The sequence below is a fragment of the Saccopteryx leptura genome, chromosome 5 (assembly GCF_036850995.1).
Source record: "Saccopteryx leptura isolate mSacLep1 chromosome 5, mSacLep1_pri_phased_curated, whole genome shotgun sequence".
Lineage (NCBI taxonomy): Eukaryota > Metazoa > Chordata > Mammalia > Chiroptera > Emballonuridae > Saccopteryx > Saccopteryx leptura.
In genome coordinates, this window is record NC_089507.1 from 126,465,912 (window position 1) to 126,486,879 (window position 20,968).

A 20,968-nucleotide genomic window follows, 5' to 3' on the forward strand; every position below is an offset into this window, starting at 1 on the left:
ATGAGAAGCATCAATTCTTTGTTGCAGCACCTTAGTTGTTCATTGATTGCTTTCTCATATGTGCCTTGATCCGGTGGGCTACAGCAGACTGAGTGACCCCTTACTCAAGCCAGCAACCTTGGGCTTCAAGCCAGCAACCTTGGGCTCAAGCCAGTGCCCATGACATCAGGTCTATGACCCCATGCTCAAGCCAGTGACCTCAAGGTTTCGAACCTGGGTCCTCTACATCCCAGTCTAACACTCTATCCACTGCGCCACCGCCTGGTCAGGCTCGACCTTGTTTCAAAAGGAAGGAGCTGGAACTGGATTATTTTGCATAGAACACTCAGAAGCTCATTGCCTTGGGGTTTGGAAACCTTCCTATTAACCAGAAATGAGCAGGTACTTTTACTTTCCTGAGAAAATTCCCTTTAAACCTCGACATTAGTACCAGGGGCAGGAAAGGGTGCCGGAGGTGGGGGGCCCACCTGCTGTGGAGGGACTCCCTAGAAGTGGACTGGGAGCCACTGGGAACTCCGGGCCTGAGGAGGCCTCCCCTGGGGTGCACATGCACATGGCTCACCACAGGCTTGCTGCTCAGGGCACAGGGCCCACGCTGTCTCCAGGCGAGGTGCTGGGACTGGCCACGTTCAGTGTCATATGCTAAGCGGGACCAGGGGCAGCAGGGCTGTTCAGGAAAGGCTGAGTTTTAAAGATCCTAGGCAAGGCGTCTGAGGATGTGGATAAGGCACATATTATAAGATACTATCATTACACTAACAAGCCAAAATCCTAGGAAGAGAGTGGGTATCCGTTCTGTGTCCACAGCAGCTGGTACAGTCATCTGCTCTGGAGCAGATCAGTTTGCACAAGAACTTAAGTGAGTGGAGGCTTACCGTGCCGTCAGGGAGAGGGTTTTGAACAGAAACAGAAATGAATTTTAGAAAGTACCTTGTGATAAACATGAGAGTCGTGAGACCCCTCCCCAGTATCATCCCCTCTCTGCTTCAGTCATGAGCCCCAACCCAGGCGGTTGGGGGGAGCAGCAGGCAGCAAGGTCGGGGACTCGTGTTCTGCGCTGTCCAAGCTGGGAGAGTGACAGGGACGAGCAGGAGGAGGTTTGCTCGCTCCCTGTCAGTGTCCAGCGGTGGGCTCACTGCCACGGGAGGCTCCCAGCACTGGGAGAGGCAGACCTGAAAGAGAATATTGTGGATGCCTGACCTCAAGTTTATTGGTTTCTTTGAAGTGATATGTTGTGACGAAATAATGAAATGTTAAAAATAATCGTTACTGGCCCTGGCCAGTTGGCTTAGCGGTAGAGCGTCGGCCTGGTGTGCGGGGGACCCGGGTTCGATTCCCGGCCAGGGCACATAGGAGAGGCGCCCATTTGCTTCTCCACCCCCACCCCTCCTTCCTCTCTGTCTCTCTCTTCCCCTCCCGCAGCCAAGGCTCCATTGGAGCAAAGATGGCCCGGGCGCTGGGGATGGCTCCTTGGCCTCTGCCCCAGGCGCTAGAGTGGCTCTGGTCGGGGCAGAGTGATGCTCCTGGTGGGCAGAGCCTCCCCCCGGAGGTACAGAGCGTCGCCCCTGGTGGGCGTGCCGGGTGGATCCCGGTCGGGCGCATGCGGGAGTCTGTCTAACTGTCTCTCCCCGTTTCCAGCTTCAGAAAAATACAAAAAGAAAAAAAAAAAATAAAAAAAAAATAAAAAAAATAATAATAATCGTTACTTAGCAAATTGCAAGTCACACTCATGATAGTGGGCTCACAGACAGCTGCCACTGGCCCCCACCCCAGCAATTCGCACCCACAGCTGGACACACTTGGGAGATCCTGGCAGGGTTCTGTGCAGTGAATGGACAGGAGGACGTCTCATCCTCACTATGCACGGCCACCAAGCAGGCCTCACAGGCTGACCCCAGGAAGGTCGCACTGACCAGTGGAATTAACTGTTTTCACCCCTTTCTTTCTTCCTGCAGGAAGACTGTATCACTAGATACAAGTTGCTGGTTGAACTGGTCCAAAAGAAAAAACAAGCTAAAAGTTGATATTCTGGAAGATGATGCTCACCTTCATTTTTCAAAATGATTATTTTAAAATTTAGATGCAAAAATTTGCATTTTGTACCTCAGTATTTCTATGTCATGTGCCTTAGTAAAAAAATAAAAATAAATTTAAAATAAATCTGCTCTAATGTTTAAACAGATACCAAGTTAAAAGAGAAGAAAGGAGAGGCATTTTACAGATGATTCTCTCATTACTACAAAGTTGACTTTCATGGAGAATTAACTGATAGTGCTTTCTGTAAGGTATTTTTCCCCGCCGAGAAGGAAGGAAGAGGGCCGGAGCCTCAAAGTGTGGAATAATAAATGGCTTTATTCAGTACAGCGCATCCCGCCCGGCAAGGTTCCCTGGCCCCAAGGTAAGATGGAGGCCAGGGAAGTTGCACGGATTAAACCGCGTGGGAAATATTTAAAGGGGTCCCTTTAGGGAAGTGGAGCTAACATGACGTGGTGAAATCCCACTGGCTGGCAGATGATCTCTTTTTTTAAAACGGTTCCTGTGAAGCCTGCTTTTGGCGCGCTTGGTTGTGGGTGGGTCTGAGTTCCCCATGTGACCATCCCCCATTATCCACCGACCTTACACTTTCTAACACTCAAATACAGGATTTTGAAGGAACATATTGTGGACAAGTCCTGCTGGGGGTGAGGACGATGGAGACGCAAAGACCCGACTCCGACTCCGGGGACCAGGTTCAGTGACGCAGATCCGCTTTATTCAGGAAGTAAGCTAGGTTATATACATGGGTTCAGCCAATAGGATGTTACAGCATGTTCTGCAAAGCCAATGGCTGAAAAGATCAGGGAGCTGCGTGGTTGGCGCTAAGTCACTTCTTTATAGTGGGCAAGCTTCCTTCCTGGGTGTGCCCAGGAGGCTTCTGGGAGCTGGAGTATTCTCACAGCATTGCATCAGCCACAGCTGCTAGGAATGCGCCCTGCGCTCCACCCACATCTCCCCCTTCTCTTTTAATTAAGGCCAGTTGGACTTGATGAATGACAGCTTGCTGTTGTAGCTTCTGAATGCTACTCATTATGCAACAGAACCCTAGTAGAACTAAAACAACTATAATACCTATTATACTATATGCTAATAGATTAACTGGATTAAACAATGAGGCAAGCTTCTGTAATGTTTGACTAGTTAGGAAATAGAACGGGGGTCTTAAACAGGGGGTTCCTCCTAGGTGTCGGGATGTCATTTCCCTCCCATTGTGTTATAGAGACCTTCTAGGTACTGGTAAACATGGTTCCATTTTGATTGTAAAAAATGGACGTGGGTCCATGCATGCCCCCTTCCCACAAAGGTCCCAGTGTCCAAACACACAATGGATGGCTTGCCATGGGCTGTGTACTATATATGGTTGCAAGGCACATTACACAAATTACAACAATATGACAAATCATACAATTTCAACAATTATAAAGGTACATCTCACCAGTCTCTGAGCACTTTGCCAAAAGCACAAAATGTCCTCGGCCTTCTTTCTAGCCATGGGAAAAGCTTCTCGGGGCAGAGGAGTGCTTCCAGCAAAGCCACCCCCCACCCCCATCAGGGTATTTCACATTGTCCAAAATCCGTAAGTCCATCCAACAAAGGAGCCAGTGCTCACTCAGGTCGTAGTCCAGGAAATCAGTCCCCGCACATGAGGCCTCAGCCACCCCCTCATTCCTGCCATCCTGGCAGGTTTTACACTGTCCCAAAGAGGAGCACGTGGCAATGGCAGTCAGCATTTCCATCTCTGCTCTGGAGAGCATGATGGTACCCACCCCTATGTCCCAAAATGTCATTGAACCCACCAGTGGCTTAGCAGGCACTCCCTGCCGTTCCAGCGGCCACTCGGCGATGCAAGCCTGGCTTCCGTTCATCCTCCTATTGCCATTTACCTTCTGGAGACTGCGAATCGCAACTCTGGCCCAATTCTCCTCATCCTCCAAAGATGAACTGAAAACAGAAGCTCTCGCTGCTGGGCTCAAGCCCCAGGCTGTTGCCGCCTGCGTCTGGGAGTCAGCGGTTACTATAGCACACATGAGCAAGAACAGAGCACCAGGGCCTGGGGGCCCATCAGGGGCAATTCTCTGGGCCTGCCCTGCCAAAGCCTCCACATCCCCCCAGGTGATGGGGCGGCACACTGGCCACAAGGTCTTCTGGAGCACTGAGGACCTCCTCCCTCAGGCGTAGTCAGTGGGGAGAAGGCCAGGGCTGTGGCTTTGGACGAGTGAAGACTGAACCACTTAGTGGGTGCCCAAGAAACCCTGTCAAGCAGGTTGGGGGGTTCCAGGGATCCAAACTGGCTGAAAAACACAAGCATAACTTCTCCCTTGTGATAAAAGAGGGTGTGATCCCCACCACTGTGCTGTGGCTGGGTCCTTCCAGCATCATTTCAGAGAGGGGGTGGGAGAGAAAGAGCGAGAGATACAGAAAAATAGACAAGACAGACAGAAAGAAAAAAGACACATGGCGTATAGGCTGGCCCATGGGTCTGCAGCAGGAAGACGTGTTGGAGAAAATGGCGTCTGAGAGGCTGGGGTGGGGCACTGAGCCCCGGCAGGGAATGTGGAAGTAGCGGCTTCCACTTTTCCAGCGGCAGAGCTGATGGAGCAGTTAGCAATTCGGTTGGTTTAGTTTCTGCGTGCTCAGCCGCAAACTCAGAGGCTAAACTACTTTCCTCCTCAGTGGAGGGGGGTGAATAGGGAGGTAGGGGCTCCTCTGAAAGAGTAGCCTGTAGGACCTTAGAGACCGGTGGAGGGTCCCCAGCAGGAGCACCGGTCAGGCAGGCGTGTATTGCTAATAAGGCAGGAGTGAGGCTGAGGGAAGGTTTGTCTCCCATGCACCTCGGGCCCAAGTTTCTGGGTCCCAGAGCAGCGCGTCCTCAATCCAGGGACTGAGACCACAGAGGATCCCCCAGTAAGTACAGGGATCCTTTTCACAAATTTCAACTTGCCTATTCTGCAATAGGGTGTGCAGGGCTCAAGCCTGCAGGGCTTGAGAGTGGGGGAGGTTTCCCATTGCAGAGGGTCACTCACTTGTCCCTTGGATGCCGGTTAGGTCCCTGCCTGACATTGGGCGCCAGCTGTGAACAAGTCCTGCGGGGGTGAGGACGATGGAGATTCAAAGACCCGACTCCGGGGACCAGGTTCAGTGACACAGATCCGCTTTATTCAGGAAGTAAGCCAGCTTATATGGGTTCAGCCAATAGGGTGTTACAGTGTGTCCTTCACAGCCAATGGCTGAAAAGATCAGGGAGCTGCGTGGTTGGCGCTAAGTCACTTCCTTATAGCGGGCGAGCTCCCTTCCTGGGTGTGCCCAGGAGGCTTCTGGGAGCTGGAGTATTCTCACAGCATTGCATCAGCCACAGCTGCTAGGAATGCGCTCTGCACTCCACCCACAACATATGAGTAGATTAATGTGTAAGAACTAAAACTTAATGTGTCTTTGACCAAAGAACTCTGCAGCTACTGAGTGTACTGGCAGCAGGAGGCCGGCGCCCGGGGTCAGCGTGCAGCTCTGTGTGTGGCGAGCTGGCTGGAATCAGCGTGGGCAGCTCAGTCCCATGCAGCTAGAAGACTGAGGCCAGGAGAACGTGGACTTCTTCTACAAACATGCCCTTCACTGACAGACTCTCCAGCGAATATGCCAGAAAGTCTTTCAGGAACTGATGGAATTGGGTCCCACTTTTCCACCTGTAAGTTAAAAATTACTATTTTGTCCTTCTAATTTCGAATGAACTCTTCCTTACTGAGTGTTGCTATTTATGTCGTCTGTCATTTGCTCCAGGCTTGGAAATAGTTCGCTGCATGCAGCCTGCCTGAGCTTCACCATTCAGATCACCAGAACAAACTTAAGGGAAGTGATTTGATAAAACAGCTAAAAAAGTATCATATTTCTGTAAGGATTGAAACTGGGTTCCAGTGTGCTGCGGCTGGCCGTTACCTCACTGACGGGATGCGCTGCCAGATGAGCCCCAACTCCGTTCCCGGGACACCTGGCCCCAGTTCAGCTCCTGAGTGGGCTATTGTGGGGAACTTGCCACCTCGGAGACCTCAGAAAAAGCTGTTGTGTTGCAGCAATTACAAACTACCCGGCTTAATGGCCATTTGGTTGTCATACACGGAGCCGGTGGGCAGCAGCTCCAGTCAGCTTTATCCCGGGGGAAGCAGCTTGCTGGCCCGCAGGTCACCGCTGTCAGCCAGCGGAGGGGCCGGCAGGGAGAAGAGCCAGGAGCAGACATGGGGTCAGCGCTGGCCCCAGCCATGCTCACACTTTCTCTCTGATGACAAACCCGAGCCAACAGTGTCACCCGGGAGCTTCCTCGCAGAGCTGGGGGGGGCTTCGAGGTGCCGCTGCGCAGCCTCCGCAGCCCCGCCCTGGTGTGCCCGCCCAGCATGGGGGAGAGACTGGCTGGCTGGGCCAGGCCGGGGTCCCTCTTGTCTCTGAGTCCAGCTCAGGCCTGTCATGCCACTTGGCTATCCAGCTTGTGATGTTCGGTGAGCATCCTTCCATTAATTCACTCTTTTTACTTACGTTTCTGTCACACACCCCTCAAATCCTATAAGTTTTGGGGGGAGCTCCACGAGGGCCCAAAGATGCCTTATGAAGTATAGTTTAGGATGAAATTCCCTGGTTTGCTCACCAACCTCATCTCTTCTAGACTTAAGAAAATGGGGTTCTTTGGCACTGGCCAGGCGGCTCAATGGATAGAGTGTCGGCCTGGCTTGTGGACCTTTGGGTTCAATCCCCGGTCAGGGCACACATGAGAAGTGACCATCTGCTCCTCTCCCCCTTCTTCTCCGCCTTCTCTCCTCTGTCTCCTCCTGCAGCCAGGGGCTCGTTTGGTCCAAGCATTGGCCTCAGGCGCCAAGGATGGCTCAGCTGGTTTGAGCACTGACCCCAGATGGGGCTGCTGGGTGGGTCCCAGCTGGGGTGCATGCCACAGTCTGTCTCACTATCTCCCCTTCTCCTACTTAAAAAAGAAAAAGAAAGTGGGCTCTACCATGGTTTTCTTTCATGCTTGCCCCCCCCCCCCCGCTAGTCCCTTGAATCTCCCAGGAGGGCCGTGTCTGCCTGGGCAGCCCTGCACCCCGCCTCTCCCGACTGGCCACAGGTGCCGGGCACACGTCCCCACAGAGGATGCCTGTCCCCCTGGAACACTGCCCAGTGGGCTCACTGTTCTACTTGTGTCTGCAAACTCCCTTCTCTCTTTTAGTATACAACCCTATGCAGCTCTTCATTGTACATGTCGGATTTGGGGTGCCACAGAAGCACCTGCTGCCACAGGACATTTTCGTGGTGTCTGCCGGTCAGTCCACACGCCCCTGTGAGAGGCGAGAACTAAGCCCTTTCGCAGTTACGTTTTTTCCTAACATTTAAACGGTACAGTTTAAATTGTGATGTCCTATACTCCGGAGGTGACCATGTGTCCCAAGGTGCCCAGGACAGCCCTGGTCTCACAACACCCAGTTTGCACAGCTCATGGTCTGGTCACCTGAGGGGCCGTGGAGGGATCCTGAACTCCTCCAAGCTGATGGAGAGCTAGGAGAGTCAGCATGCTTTCTGTTTGCTTTTGGCACAGAAAGCCTCCAGGGTGGCAGTGTTGTGCTGACCCTGACCCCCAGCTCCTCCTGAGGTGCCCGTCCACCGCGGTGGTCTCAGTCCCCTGGAGACCACAGACTATGTCTCTCTGGTGAGGTGAAGTGAGGTGAGGTTTTAGGTGGGACGGAACGACCGCAGTGACTTGGACTAGCAGGGCTCTAAATTTGGTTAAAAAGCAGGCTTTGATCATTCACCTAAATTTTAAAGTCCTCTTCCCCCATATGGCCCTAAAACAAAGCCAGCTTTCCAAACAATGCACTGAGAACTGAGTGGCACTGTCTCAGGACGAGGTCTCCCTCTGTCACCTCTGCCGGGGTCCAGCCCCGGGGGGGATCCAGGGGTCCCACAGGAGGAGACGGCGTCGGCGAAAATCGAGTGAGAGAGCCGAATTCTTTATTCTCTCTTTATTCTCTGGTTAGCATTTACTGCCAGGCATCTCCGCCAATGGCTGGTCTAACATTACTTTTTATGCACACACACTAAGTTACAATCACATGGTATTTTGAATACATCATTGTTTTAGTTTCACTATGGTTACATATTTCCAGATAACAGTTAATTCATATCTATAAGCTACAAGTCAGGTGGTAAGTTATTCAAAGTACAGTTATACAATAACTTGAATAGTAATAACAATATTGGTACAAACTTCTAAAAGATTAGTACTAATTAATAACTCTATTTTACTGTTGTTGTGAGTCAAGGGCGCAGAGAGAGATAGCAGACAAAATTATCAAGGACTAGCAAAGGACCACCGCTTGCTCAGGCAAATAGCCTTGAGTTCATGTAGTGTCCTAATTCTTTTTTCACAAGACTACAAAAGGCTTGCTATTTAAGAAACTAACATAGTATTAAGAGTAACTTTTACTTAGAGATACATAGAGTGCACCTGCAAGATAGCTAGTAGCAACATAATATCAGAAGGCATTAATTGCTATTGCTGCTATGAATCCCACCACATTCCTCTCCTTATTCTTGGAAAATACAAAAATCTCATGAGAATGTTTTACTGAGAAAAGCCCAGCAACTGCCTTCGGTGACAAAACAAGTCTTTTAACAAAATATTCTTTACTAGCCAGCTGCACTCCTATCCAAGGCCACGCAACAGGCCACTCTACTACACCTTACCTAAGATTCTAATATCTAGTTAAACTTTATTTATTTACTATATTCATATACTAGCTAAGTTCTAACTTTATTCTTTCTAACATGATTAATAATAATAAGTTCTCCTACAAACTTAACCCTTTATGAGGGATATCATGGCCAGCCTCTTATGTTTATGAGCCCAGTTCAAGGGGCTCACAGGCTTTTCTGTGGAACTTACACCTTCTGTCTCATTTCCAAAGAAATTACTACGAATCTACAGGGAAAGCACGGTACTATTATCCCTGTGCTACAAATAATAGCACACACCCAGAAAAGGGGGGATATAAGGCCAGATTAATTCAAAAGATTAAAGGAGGAAGTATCGTTGTGCCTTTCCTTTGCGGTGACTTTGTCAACCCGCAGCTGTTGGTCTTACTGCGGTGACTCTATCTTCTTTTGCTGTGACTTTGTCAACCAGCAGTTGTGGATCTTCTCCTGCTGTGACCTAGTTAGCCAGCATTAATGGATCGGCTCCCGACACACCTCACTTGGGATTTGCAGACATGGGTGTGCTCTGGGTTTGGGCCAGGCCCACAGGAGTGAAGCAGGTCAGCTGTGACCCGCGCCCTCTGCAGGCCCCACTGCTTCCCAGGAGGTGCGGGACAGCCCTCTGCACACCATTCGGCCGGGAGCAGGCGGTGGCCTGAGTCAGGAGTCAGACATGGGGAGGTGGGTCTCTTTCAGCCACTTGTAGCAATAAACTGCCTCCTTCCCTCTGCTGGAGCCACAAGTCTGCTCCGCCTGTGGCTGGGATCTCAGCGTGGCTGCCTGGGAGCCACCCCGCCCTCTTGGCAGAAGTCCCAGAAGTCCCAGCCTTCTGTCTGAGTAAACCACTTGGCCTTCAGCCTTTGACTTTAGTCACTGGGGAACTAAATTAACACGCTGTAAACTGAGCGGCTACAGTTCTTTTCTTCCGGTCTGAAGGGAAAAGAATGGCTTCATGTAGGCCAGATAAAGGGATGTTACTTTAGCAAAATGACTCCCGGGGGTGTCTAAGGAGCCATGTCCCATGGCAGGTCCAGGGGGAACAGGGAGAGATCCCTTACCTCCTCTCACCCCAGCGGCCTGGCTGCCTGAGCTGGAAAGGCAGAGTCAGTCAGCTCCCTCCTCTTCAGAAACAGAATGGAAATATACATGCAATTCTGCAGGGAGGCTGCCTGCTGACCTCTTGCCTTCACTACCTATAATAAACAGCCCCAAGCCAGGAGCACAGGGTCTCTGTCAGTAATTCCTGCATTATTACAGGAGTGTAACTCAAGCCCCATTTCTGGTTAGTCCAAGTTAAAAAGAAATCCTAGTTTTTACAAAATGAAACTGACCAAGAGCTGAGTGGCAATAAGGGAAGTTTTTTGTTTATTCGTCTTTTATTTTTATATTGCCCTGGCCTAGTAGCTCAGTTGGTAGAGTATCATCTCAATATGCCAAGGGTGTGGGTTCAATCCCTGGTCAGAGCATATACAAGCATCAACCAATGAATGCATAAATGAGTGGAACAACAAATTGCTGTTTCTCTGTGTCCCCCACCCCCTAAATAAAATCAATTAAAAAATTGCCTTGGCCAGGTCGCTTGGTTGGTTAGAGAGTTGTCCCGAAGTACAGAGGTTGCTAGTTCGATCCCTGGTCAAGGCACATACAGGAACAAATTACTGTTTCTCTCCCTCTCTACCCCCTTCCTCTCTTGCTAAAATCAATAATTTTTTTTTCTTTTTCTTGTTTTTTTTTGTCTAAAGTGAGAAGCAGGGAGGCAGAGAGACAGACTTCCACATGTGCCTGACCAGGATCCACCTGGCACGCCCACCAGGGGGCGATGCTCTGCCTATCTAGGGTGTTGTTCTGTTGCAACTGGAGCCATTCAAGCGCCTGAGGCAGAGGCCACAGAGCCATCCTCAGTGCCCGGGCCATCTTTGCTCCAATGGAGCCTTGGCTGCGGGAGGGGAAGAGAGAGACAGAGAGGAAGGAGAGGGGGAGGGGTGGAGAAGCAGATGGGCGCCTCTCCTGTGTGCCCTGGCCAGGAATTGAACCTAGGACTTCCACACGCCAGGCCGATGCTCTACTGCTGAGCCAACCAGCTAGGGCCTAAATAAAAATATTTTTTACAAAAAATTTATTTTGGATGTCCTAAGTAATGATAAGAAATGAACAGTCTCTGTCATGTTTTCTTCTGTCACCAAATATTTTGTAATTTTAAGATAAAATCAAATTGTTTATCCCAAATGATCGTGGTTCCAATCTGTTTCATAAAGGCGGATGTTACCCATAGTAGAAATGTCTTTAGATGCTTGACCACATTTTGTCTCCTTTTGAGAGGCTTGGCTTAAGAAAGCCCTGTTGGAAATCTCTGGCTAAAATGGGATCTGTTATATTAAAAAGGAAAAACTCCCTTTGGAAATGTTTGCCTGGGACTGTGTCACCCTCATAGGAGAGGAGGAGCCTGGCCTAGGGTGAGACAGAAGTTGGGCCAGGCTGCAGTCAGCACAGAGACCGGCACTGGCCAGCCCCCAGCCCTCCGCCTGCCCTGGGACTCTCCAGAGGAGCACAGCCTGGGAGCCAGAGCAGGGCCTCTTTGGACGCTGCCTGGTGTGCATTCCCACAACTTTGGCATCCCTTTTCTAGTCTTGGGTTGGACATTGATTCCCAAAGTCAGATGGAACACAGAGCTGCTGCAATGAAGAAAAACGACTGTTTTGACAGAGAGGTTAAATACAGGTCATAAATCAGAAGGAACTGAAGCTCTCGGGAGCATAAGCCATGGGAAGCTAAGAGGTTGTGGCTGGTGTTGCATGGGGTCACAGTCCTGCTGCTGCAAAGCTGTGGCCAGCGGAGCTGCGCCCAGTCCCACAATAAACCCAAAGACTAAGCATTTATGTCTGTGATTAACATGTCAAAGTTTCACATTGGGATGAACTACAAGGCCACCTGATTCACAGCTGGGAGAAGGGTCTCCTGAACTCCACAAGCCCCACCACCCCCTTGTGCGCGCGCGCGCACACACACACACACACACACACACACAGAGGTATTTCTCTGAGAGGCTCCTTAGGCAGGAAGGCTTTCGCCAAGAGCCAGCCGGGGAAGTAGAGGAAGTTCCCAAGAGGGCAGAGGGGCCAGGAAGGGACAGGGCAGCAGCCTGGTGCGCAGTGGCACACCCCCAGGGGAGTGAGACCAGGTGGACCTCCTCAGTCCTCAGTCCCGGCTGAACATTGCCCCCCCCCCCCCCCCCCCCCGCAGAAACTCCAACAGCACCCATGTCTGAGCCCAGCCAAGGCCGACCTCTGGGTCCTGGTCAAGAGAACCTGCACGGGATCTGAATCCTTAGACGATTCCCATGTGCAGCCCCGGAGGAGAGCCACTGCCTTGAGGCCAAGAGTTTGCAAAAAAAATGTGCACCTTAATTTGTTCAAAGAATTCTATGTACCTGAACAGTCCAGCTGCAGCAAACACCTGTCTGTGCTTGCTCTGGGAGGAGACCTGGAGAACCAGAAAGATTGCTGCAACAGGCACAGCAGCGGAGCCCAAAACTCCATCTCCTAATTAATCTGTCTGCTGGTTCAGTGAGCCAAGCGAAAACACCAGATGCATCGAGAGTTTGAGAAAAACCAAATTAACTCTATCAGCAAAAAAGGGAATGTCTTGCTCTAATTTTAAACTTCAGAAGCACTAGCATAGCCACAACCCTGCGATCCTGGGGTCACTCCTATTATCAGCTTCACTCAACTTCTGTGGGAAACCAGGGACATGTCCCCCTTGTCGTTCCATCCCTGCTGCTTAAGCCAAGGAAACCACTCCTCTTCATGTCACCAAACGCCTTTTGAACCACTGGTCCCAGAGGCATTTATAGGTCTGATCTCAGTTCTGAGGACCAGTGGCTGGTGTCAGCTTTCAGCAGGCCGCAGCCGCAAGCTCACCGAGTTCTCCATGGAACAGAGTGGACGTCTGTAGAACAGGGAGAACCCCAGCTTCTCTCCTCGTTTCTGGACAGAAGTTTTCTCTCACCTGCTTCTTCAATCGTAGCGTCCCCAAGGGCATGTCTTCAGCCTCTCCGCCCTCACTGCCTTCTCCTATCTCTGTGACTTCACCTACCCCCTGCATTTGCCAAACAAGGGTCAACTTTCTGGTTCCTGTGCCCTCGATGCCACCACCATCACGGACCTGTTTCCCTGACATCCCAGAATGGGCGCACAGGCTTGCAAACCTTCCCAGTCCCTGAGTTAGAGTCACTCCCAGAGACGGTGCATCCAAACCACCAGCCCAGAGGCAGCAACCGAGTCTGTTAGTTCCTTTCTCTTACAACCCCTGCTTTTCCTGTCCCATCCACTTCAGCTTTCGCTGCCTCTAAAGGCCTGAACTCGCACCCGCCCTCCACGGAACAGCTGAACGCAGCTCAGCTCTGGGTCCCAGCTGCTGTCTTCCGCTGCTCTCCCAAGCTGCTCTCCAGCCAGGCCCTTGATTACAGTTAGCTCCAGGACAGGGCTGGTGACAGCACCCTGGCTCAGGGGACCAAGCCTCACGCAGCTCACACCCTCTCGGAAAAGGGAGGCGGAGCGACAGCACTGGCTGCTGCCCGGAATGAACACAGAGCCAGCCGTCTTCGCAGTTGCCATCAGGCCGGGGAAAGGGCCTGATCTCAGCGGACGCAGCGCGGTCAAGAGCTACAGGGCTGGGTTTTGCTGGAGAGCACGGGGAAGGGAGAGTTGTCAGAGCTGCTAAAGCTGGACACACGGGCTAAGCCCAGACTCTGCGGGCCGCCTGCCCCATGCTCACTGAGGGTGGACCACAGCCTCTGTCTTTCTAGTGGATTGGGGGTGGGATGGGAGGATCTTTTCTGGAATTATCATTAAGTGCTTCCTACCTTCCTCGCCTCAGATAGTGTGTGTATATGTCCGGCAGCTCTGTGAGTGCTCAGCCTCTCCAGGCCTCAATTCCCTAATCTGTGAAATGAAGAAAACCAGGCATCCCTGGCAGGGCTGAGTGGAGACAGAATGAGACAAGGCACATGCGTGTTTAACAGAACACCTGGCTCCTCGCAGGCCCTGGGGTTTGAGTGTGGCCTCGCTGACAGCCTGCCCTAAGTCCGCCCCTGAAGCACGAAGGGGCAGCCAACCAAGTGGCAGCTTATGAGAGCTGACGGTGCCACGTCCTTACACACCAACCAACCTACGATTGGTTTGATGTGGAAGAAATCAGAAGTGTCAGGCACTATGAACAAAACCTGAAAACCAAACTTAAACCACTTGAAGCTGCTCATGGAATTTGAGAATTTCCAGTAAGGACCATGCACTGCTTGGGGTGTGAACACACAATCCAGTGTACAGATGATGTGCTGTTGAGTTGTGTATAATTTGTATACAGGTTGTAGAAACCAGTATAATTTTATGAACCAGTGTCACCCCAATAAATTCAATTAAAAAATAAAAATAAAACACTATGCCACTGAAGAAAGAATAACTTGGGATGGGTGATAGTGCTGCTGTTCGTGAACCCCAGAGCTAGAAAATATACTTGTCCTTCTGACGGCGCACCCCCCCCCCCCACGCTCACCTGCCTTTCTTCCGAATGTGTGCACTTTGCGCCTCGCCGCCTTCCCCAGCACTGTCCTCCGCCCCGCCTGACCACGGACAACAGGACCCGCACTCCAGAACGCCGTCCAGAATTTGCCTTGCAAACCCACGGGACTTTTCCCACCTCCTGTTGAGCCCCTCAATATCCTTTGGGAAACTCACACCGTCTCCCCTCGAAACCTGTCCTGTTTGCACAGCGCGGCTGCTGGCTCGCCTACAGCCCGCCCCTCTGTGCTGCCATCTGCCCTCCCCAGTTCCTGGAGACCTCACCCCCTAACAGCTCCTGCTGTGACAACCACTCTGGCACTGGCTCCCTGGGTGCTGTGAGGAGAAGGCCTTGGTCAAAGGCGCTGGCTTTCCTCTGAAGACTAATAATAAGGATGGTTTCAAGCTCTGGGCCCAAGAAACGGAAAATCAAAACATACCCTTTGCAGGAGACCAGTATGTTCTCAGGTCAAGAGGATGTGGTGAAACTTGTCAAACAGGACCTGATATGTCAGGACTTGGGAAAACTGCGCATCTGGACCAGAAATTAACTAATTATGGCAAGCAATACAAAATTCAATTTCTAAAATATTTAAAGTAGAAGTTGCTTTTTTTTACGTGACAAAAGCAGGCCACAAAATCATTTGTACACTATGACTCCACAACATACAAAAAATAACATATGAAAAAAATAAAAGGAAAATAGATATATAAAAACTGCCTAGGCCCTGGCCGGTTGGCTCAGTGGTAGAGCGTCGACCTGGCGTGCGGAAGTCCCGGGTTCGATTCCCAGCCAGGGCACACAGGAGAAGCGCCCATCTGCTTCTCCACCCCTCCCCCTCTCCTTCCTCTCTATCTCTCTCTTCCCCTCCCGCAGCCAAGGCTCCATTGGGAGCAAAAGATGGCCCGGGCGCTGGGGATGGCTCCTTGGCCTCTGCCCCAGTGGCTCTGGTCGCGACAGAGCGACACCCCGGATGGGCAGAGCATCACCCCCTGGTGAGCGTGCCAGGTGGATCCCGGTCGGGCGCATGCGGGAGTCTGTCTGACTGCCTCCCCCTTTCCAGCTTCAGAAAACAAAAACAAAAACAAAAAAAAACTGCCTATAAAATGATGGAATAACAAGAGGTTTCTCCTTTCTTTTCTGTGGTTTTCAATTACTTTTTGAAAAGTGATCAGGAGTCTGTCTCTCTCCCCTGCTCTCACTTAAAAAAATAAGTCATAACTTTTGTAATTTAGAAAGTGTGTTAATGCTAGCACCTAAGAGCCTTACAAGCAGCCTCAGGTGGTATAATGCCGGCACTGGATTCAGGCAGATGGTAGAAAAATTACAGAGCCAAAAAGGGTTGGGCCATTCCGTTTAATTTTTTTTTAATTTATGGATTTTAATTTATTCTGTTTACATAGATTCAAGTGTCCCATAAACTATATCACCCTCTCTCCCCACCCCCGTGTTCCCCTTGATACCCCTTACTTAGCCCCCTCCCCCTTCCCTGCAGGATTTGCTGTGCTGCTCTCTTTGTCTCTGTGTTATGTGTACATACTTTCACTAATCCCTTTCCCCTCTCTGATCCCATCCCCTCATTGCCCTTCCCTCTGGTCCCTTTGACCCCGCCTCTGCCTCTATTCCTTTCCTCAGTTCACATTGTTCATTGGGTTCCTCAGATGAGTGGGGTCATAATGATATTTTTCTTTCTCTGCCTGCTTATTTCACTTAGAATAGTAGTCTCCAGGTCCATCCATGCTATCGCAAAAGGTAAGAGGTCCTTTATAACGACCACATAGTATTCCATAGTATATATGTACCACAGCTTTTTTAACCACTCATCCACTGACGGACACTTGTGCTGTTCCCAGATCTTGGCTATTGTAAACAATGCTGCCAAAAACATGGGGGTGCATTTCTTTTGAATCAGTGATTTGGTATTCATAGGACATATTCCTAAAAGTAGGATGGCTGGGTCAAAAGGCAGATCCATTTTTAATTTTTTGAGGAAATTCCATACTGTTTTCCACAGTGGCTGCACCAGTCTGCATTCCCACCAGCAGTGCAGGAGGGTTCCCTTTTCTCCACATCCTCACCAGCACTTATTCTGTGTTGTTTTGTTGATGAGCGCCATTCTGACTGGTGTGAGGTGCTATCTAATTGTGGTTTTAATTTGCATTTCTCTAATGATTAGTGATGTTGAACATTTTTTCATCTGCCTATTGGCCATCTGTATGTCCTCTTTGGAGAAGTGTCTATTCATTTCTTTTGCCCATTTTTTTATTGGATTGTTTACCTTCCTGGTGTTGAGTTTTACAAGTTCTTTATAAGATTTGGTTATTAACCCCATATCAGACGTATTGGTGAATATATTCTCCCGTGGTGTGGTTTGTCTTTTTATTTTGTTCAAAGTATCTTCAGCTGTGCAAAAGCTTTTTAGTTTGATATAGTTGCATTTGTTTATCCTGTCTTTTATTTCACTGGACCCTTGAAGATAAATTGGCAAATATATTGCTGCGAGAGATGTCGAAGAGCTTACTGCCTATGTTTTCTTCTAAGATGTTTATGGTTTCTCGACTTACATTTAAAAAGTCTTTTATCCATTTTGAGTTTATTTTTATGAATGATGTAAGTTGGTGGCCTAGTTTCATTTTTTTGCAGGTAGCTGTCCAATTTTCCCAATACCATTTGTTAAAAAGATTGTCTTTACTCCATTGTATGCTCTTATTTCCTTTGTCATATATTAATTTAACATAAAGGCATGGGTTTATATCTAGGTTCTCTGTTCTGTTCCATTGATCTGTATTCCTGTTCTTATGCCAGTACCAGCTATTTTGAGTACAATGGCCTTGTAGTATAACTTGATATCAGGGAGTGTGATATCCCCCACTTTATTCTTCTTTTTCAAGATAGCTGAGGCTATTCGTGTTCTTTTTTGGCTCCATATAAGTTTTTGGAATATTTGTTCTATATCTTTAAAGTATGCCATTGGTATTTTAATAGGAATTGCATTGAATTTATAGATTGCTTTGGGTAATATAGACATTTTAATGATGTTTATTCTTCCTATACATGAACACGGTATACACTTCCACTTGTTTGTATCTTCCTTGATTTCTTTTTTCAATGTTTTATAATTTTCCGAGTACAAGTCTTTAACTTCCTTGGTTAAATTTACTCCTCAGTACTTTATTTTTTTGTTGTTGCAACAATGAAGGGCATTGTTTCCTTACTTTCTCTTTCAGACAGTTCATTGTTGGTGTATAAAAATGCCACTGATTTCTGAATATTGATTTTATATCATGCTACCTTGCAGAATTCATTTATCAGCTCTAGTAGTTTTTTGACTGGGACTTTAGGGTTTTCTATGTACAGTATCATGTCATCAGCAAATAATGATAGTCTTACTTCTTCTTTTCCAATTTGGATGCCTTTTATTTCTTCTTGTCTGATTGCTGTGGCTAGGACTTCCAGAACTATGTTGAATAAGAGTGGTGAAAGGGGGCACCCCTGCCTTGTTCTTGATCTTAAGGGGATTGCTTTTAATTTTTGCCCATTGATTATGATATTGGCTCTGGGTTTGTCATAGATGGCCTTTATCATGTTAGGTATGTTCCCTGTATCCCCACTTTGCTGAGAGTTTTTATCATAAATGGGTGCTGGATTTTATCAAATGCTTTTTCTGCATCTATTGATATAATCATGTGATTTTTCTCCTCTCTTTTGTTTATGTGATGAATCACATTGATTGATTTGCAAATACTGTACCTGCTTTGCCTCCCCAGAATAAATCCCACTTGATCATAATGTATGATTTTTTTTCATGTATTGCTGGATCTGGTTTGCTAATATTTTGTTGAGAATTTAGCATCTAAGTTCATCAGGGATAGTGGCCTCTAATTTTCTTTCTTTGTGTTGTCTTTGCCTGGTTTTGGAATGAGGATTATGTTTGCCTCATTAAAGGAGCTTGGAAGTCTTCCCTTCTCTTGAATTTTTTGAAATAGCTTGAGAAGGATAGGAGTTAGTTCTTCTTTGAATATTTGGTAGAATTCACCTGTGAAGCCATCTGGCCCAGGACTTTTATTTGTTGGGAGTTTTTTTGATAACTGTTTCTATCTCATTTGTTGTAATCAGTCTGTTAAGGTTTTGATTCTTCCAGATTGATTTTTGAGGATTATCTATTTCAAGGAGTTTCTCCATTTCTCCTAAGTTGTCTAATTTTTTGGCATACAGTTCTTTATAGTATTTTCTTACAATCCTTTGTATTTCTGCTGTGTCAATTGTTACTTCTCCACTCTCCTTTCTAATTTTATTTATTTGAGTCCTCTCTTTTTTTTTTTTTTCTTGATGAGTCTGGTTAAAGGTTCATCAATCTTCTTTACCTTTTTAAAGAACCAGCTCTTGGTTTCATTGATCTTCTGTATTTTTTTTTAGCCTCTATGTCATTTATTTCCACTCTGATTTTTATTATTTCTTTCATTCTAATTCCTCTGGGCTTTACTTGCTGTTCTTTTTCTAGTTCTTTTAGATGCAGGGTTAAGTTGTATATTTGAGCTTTTTCTAGCTTGTTAAGGTATGCCTGTAGTGCTATGAACTTCCCTCTCAGGACTGCTTTAGCTGTGTCCCATAAATTTTGAGTTGTTGTATGTTTATTTTTATTTGTTTCAAGGAAATTTTTTATTTCTCCTTGATCTCATTGTTAACCCATTCATTATTTAATAACATGCTATTTAGCCCACAAGTGTTTGAATGATGTTTTTTCAGTTTTTCTATTGCAGTTGATTTCTAGTTTCATGCCATTGTGATCAGAGAAGATGCTTGATGTGATTTCAATCTTCTTAAATCTGTTAAGACTTGTTTTATGTCCTAACATGTGGTCTATCCTAGAGAATGTACCATAAGCACTTGAAAAGAATGTATATTCTGCTTTAGGGTTAAAGGTTCTGAAAATATCTATTAAATCCAGTTGATCTAGTGTGTCCTTTAAGTCTGCTGTTAATATTCTTTCTTGAGGATCTATCCATTGATGTTAGTGAGGTATTAAAATCCCCTACTATTATAGTATTGCTGTTGATCTCGCCCTTTATGTCCATCAAAATCTGCTTTATATATTTAGGTGCTTCTATATTAGGTGCATAGATATTTATAAGGTTATATATTTCTGTTGGAGTGCTCCCTTTATCATTATGTAGTGACCTTCTTTATCTCTTACTATAGCCTTTGTTTTAAAGTCTATTTTATCAGATAGAAGTATTGCTACCTCAGCTTTTTTGTCCTTTCTGTTTGCGTGAAATACTTTTTTCCATTCCTTCACACTCAGTCTATGTGTATCTTTTGTTCTGAGGTGAGTCTCTTGTAGACAGCATGTGACCGGGTCCTGTTTTCTTATCCATTCAGCTACCCTGTGTCTTTTAATTGGAGCATTTAATCCATTTACATTTAAGGTGATTATTGATATGTAGTTGTTTATTGCCATTTTATTATTTTAATCTACAATCCTCTTTTTTGAGATTTTTGTTCCTTTGCTCTGTTTACAGCAGGACCCTTAACATTTCTTGCAGTATTATTGGTTTAGTTGTAATGAATTCCTTTAGTTTTTTTATTTGGGAAGCTTCTTATTTCTCCTTCAATTTAAAATAATAATTTAAAGAAGTTAAATATGCTGGATAAAGAAGTCTTGGTTGTAGGTTCTTGTTTTGCATTACTTTGAATATTTCTTGCCATTCTATTCTGGCCTCAAGGGTTTCTGTTGAAAAGTCAGATGCCATCATTATGGGGGCTCCTCTGTAGGTAATTGACTGCTTTTCTCTTCCAGCTTTTAGTATTCTTTCTTTTCCTCTTAACTTTGGTATTTTAATTATGATGTGTCTTGGTGTAATCCTCTTTGGGTTCCTTTTTAATGGGACTCTCTGTGCTTCTTAAACTTGTGTGACTTTTTCCTTCATCAATCTAGGGAAGTTTTCAGCTATGATTTCTTCAGTCAGGTTCTTTATCCCTTGTTCTTTCTCTTCTTCTTCAGGAAAGTGTATGATGTGGATGTTGTTTTTCTTCATGCTGTCACAGAGCTCTCTTAGAGTATCCTCAGATTTTTTGAGCTTCTTTTCTTTTTGCTGCTCTGCTTCCATGCTTTCGTTTATCTTGTCCTCTTAAGTCGCTGATTCTATCCTCTGCTTCATTGAGCCTGCTGTTATTTCCTTCTAGTGTAGTCTTCTTTTCTGATATTATATTTGTCATTTCTGACTGATTCTTTTTTATAATTTCAATGTCCTTTTTGATGCTTGCTATCTCTTTATTTAAGTGCTCGTTATGTCCATCCATTGTTGCTCTAAGATCCTTGAGCATCCTAACAATCATTATTTTAAATTCTGCATCTGGTAATTTGGTTACTTCCAACTCATTCAGTTCTTTTTCTGGGTATTTCTCTTGTTGATTCATTTGGATTGCATTTCTCTGTCTTCCTATTTTTTTCTGTGTACAGACTCCTCCTTTGGGTGTGCTATTTGAATAGCTAGCTGAGTCTAGGGTTTAAGTTGTCTGCCTTCAGCTTTACGTTGTGTTGTTTCTAGATCTTCTTGGGTTGGCATCATCTGTTGTTTGTAATCCGCTGTGGGCTACTTGTCAGCAGCTACTTCTCTTTTTGCTGTTTGTGTCAGTGGTTTCTGTGCCT

General features: G+C 47.1%; 1 protein-coding gene across 1 annotated transcript in view; it reads left to right on the forward strand.

The window, feature by feature from the left end:
* Positions 1–2,148, forward strand: part of DNAJC1 (DnaJ heat shock protein family (Hsp40) member C1) — a 251,994-nt gene extending 249,846 nt beyond the window's left edge. Inside the window, exon 12 of the mRNA XM_066384590.1 lies at positions 1,956–2,148. Within this exon, the coding sequence (XP_066240687.1) occupies positions 1,956–2,024 (69 nt within the window). The 3' untranslated portion in view covers positions 2,025–2,148. The remainder of the gene's footprint in view (positions 1–1,955) is intronic.
* The last annotated feature ends 18,820 nt before the right edge of the window (positions 2,149–20,968 follow it).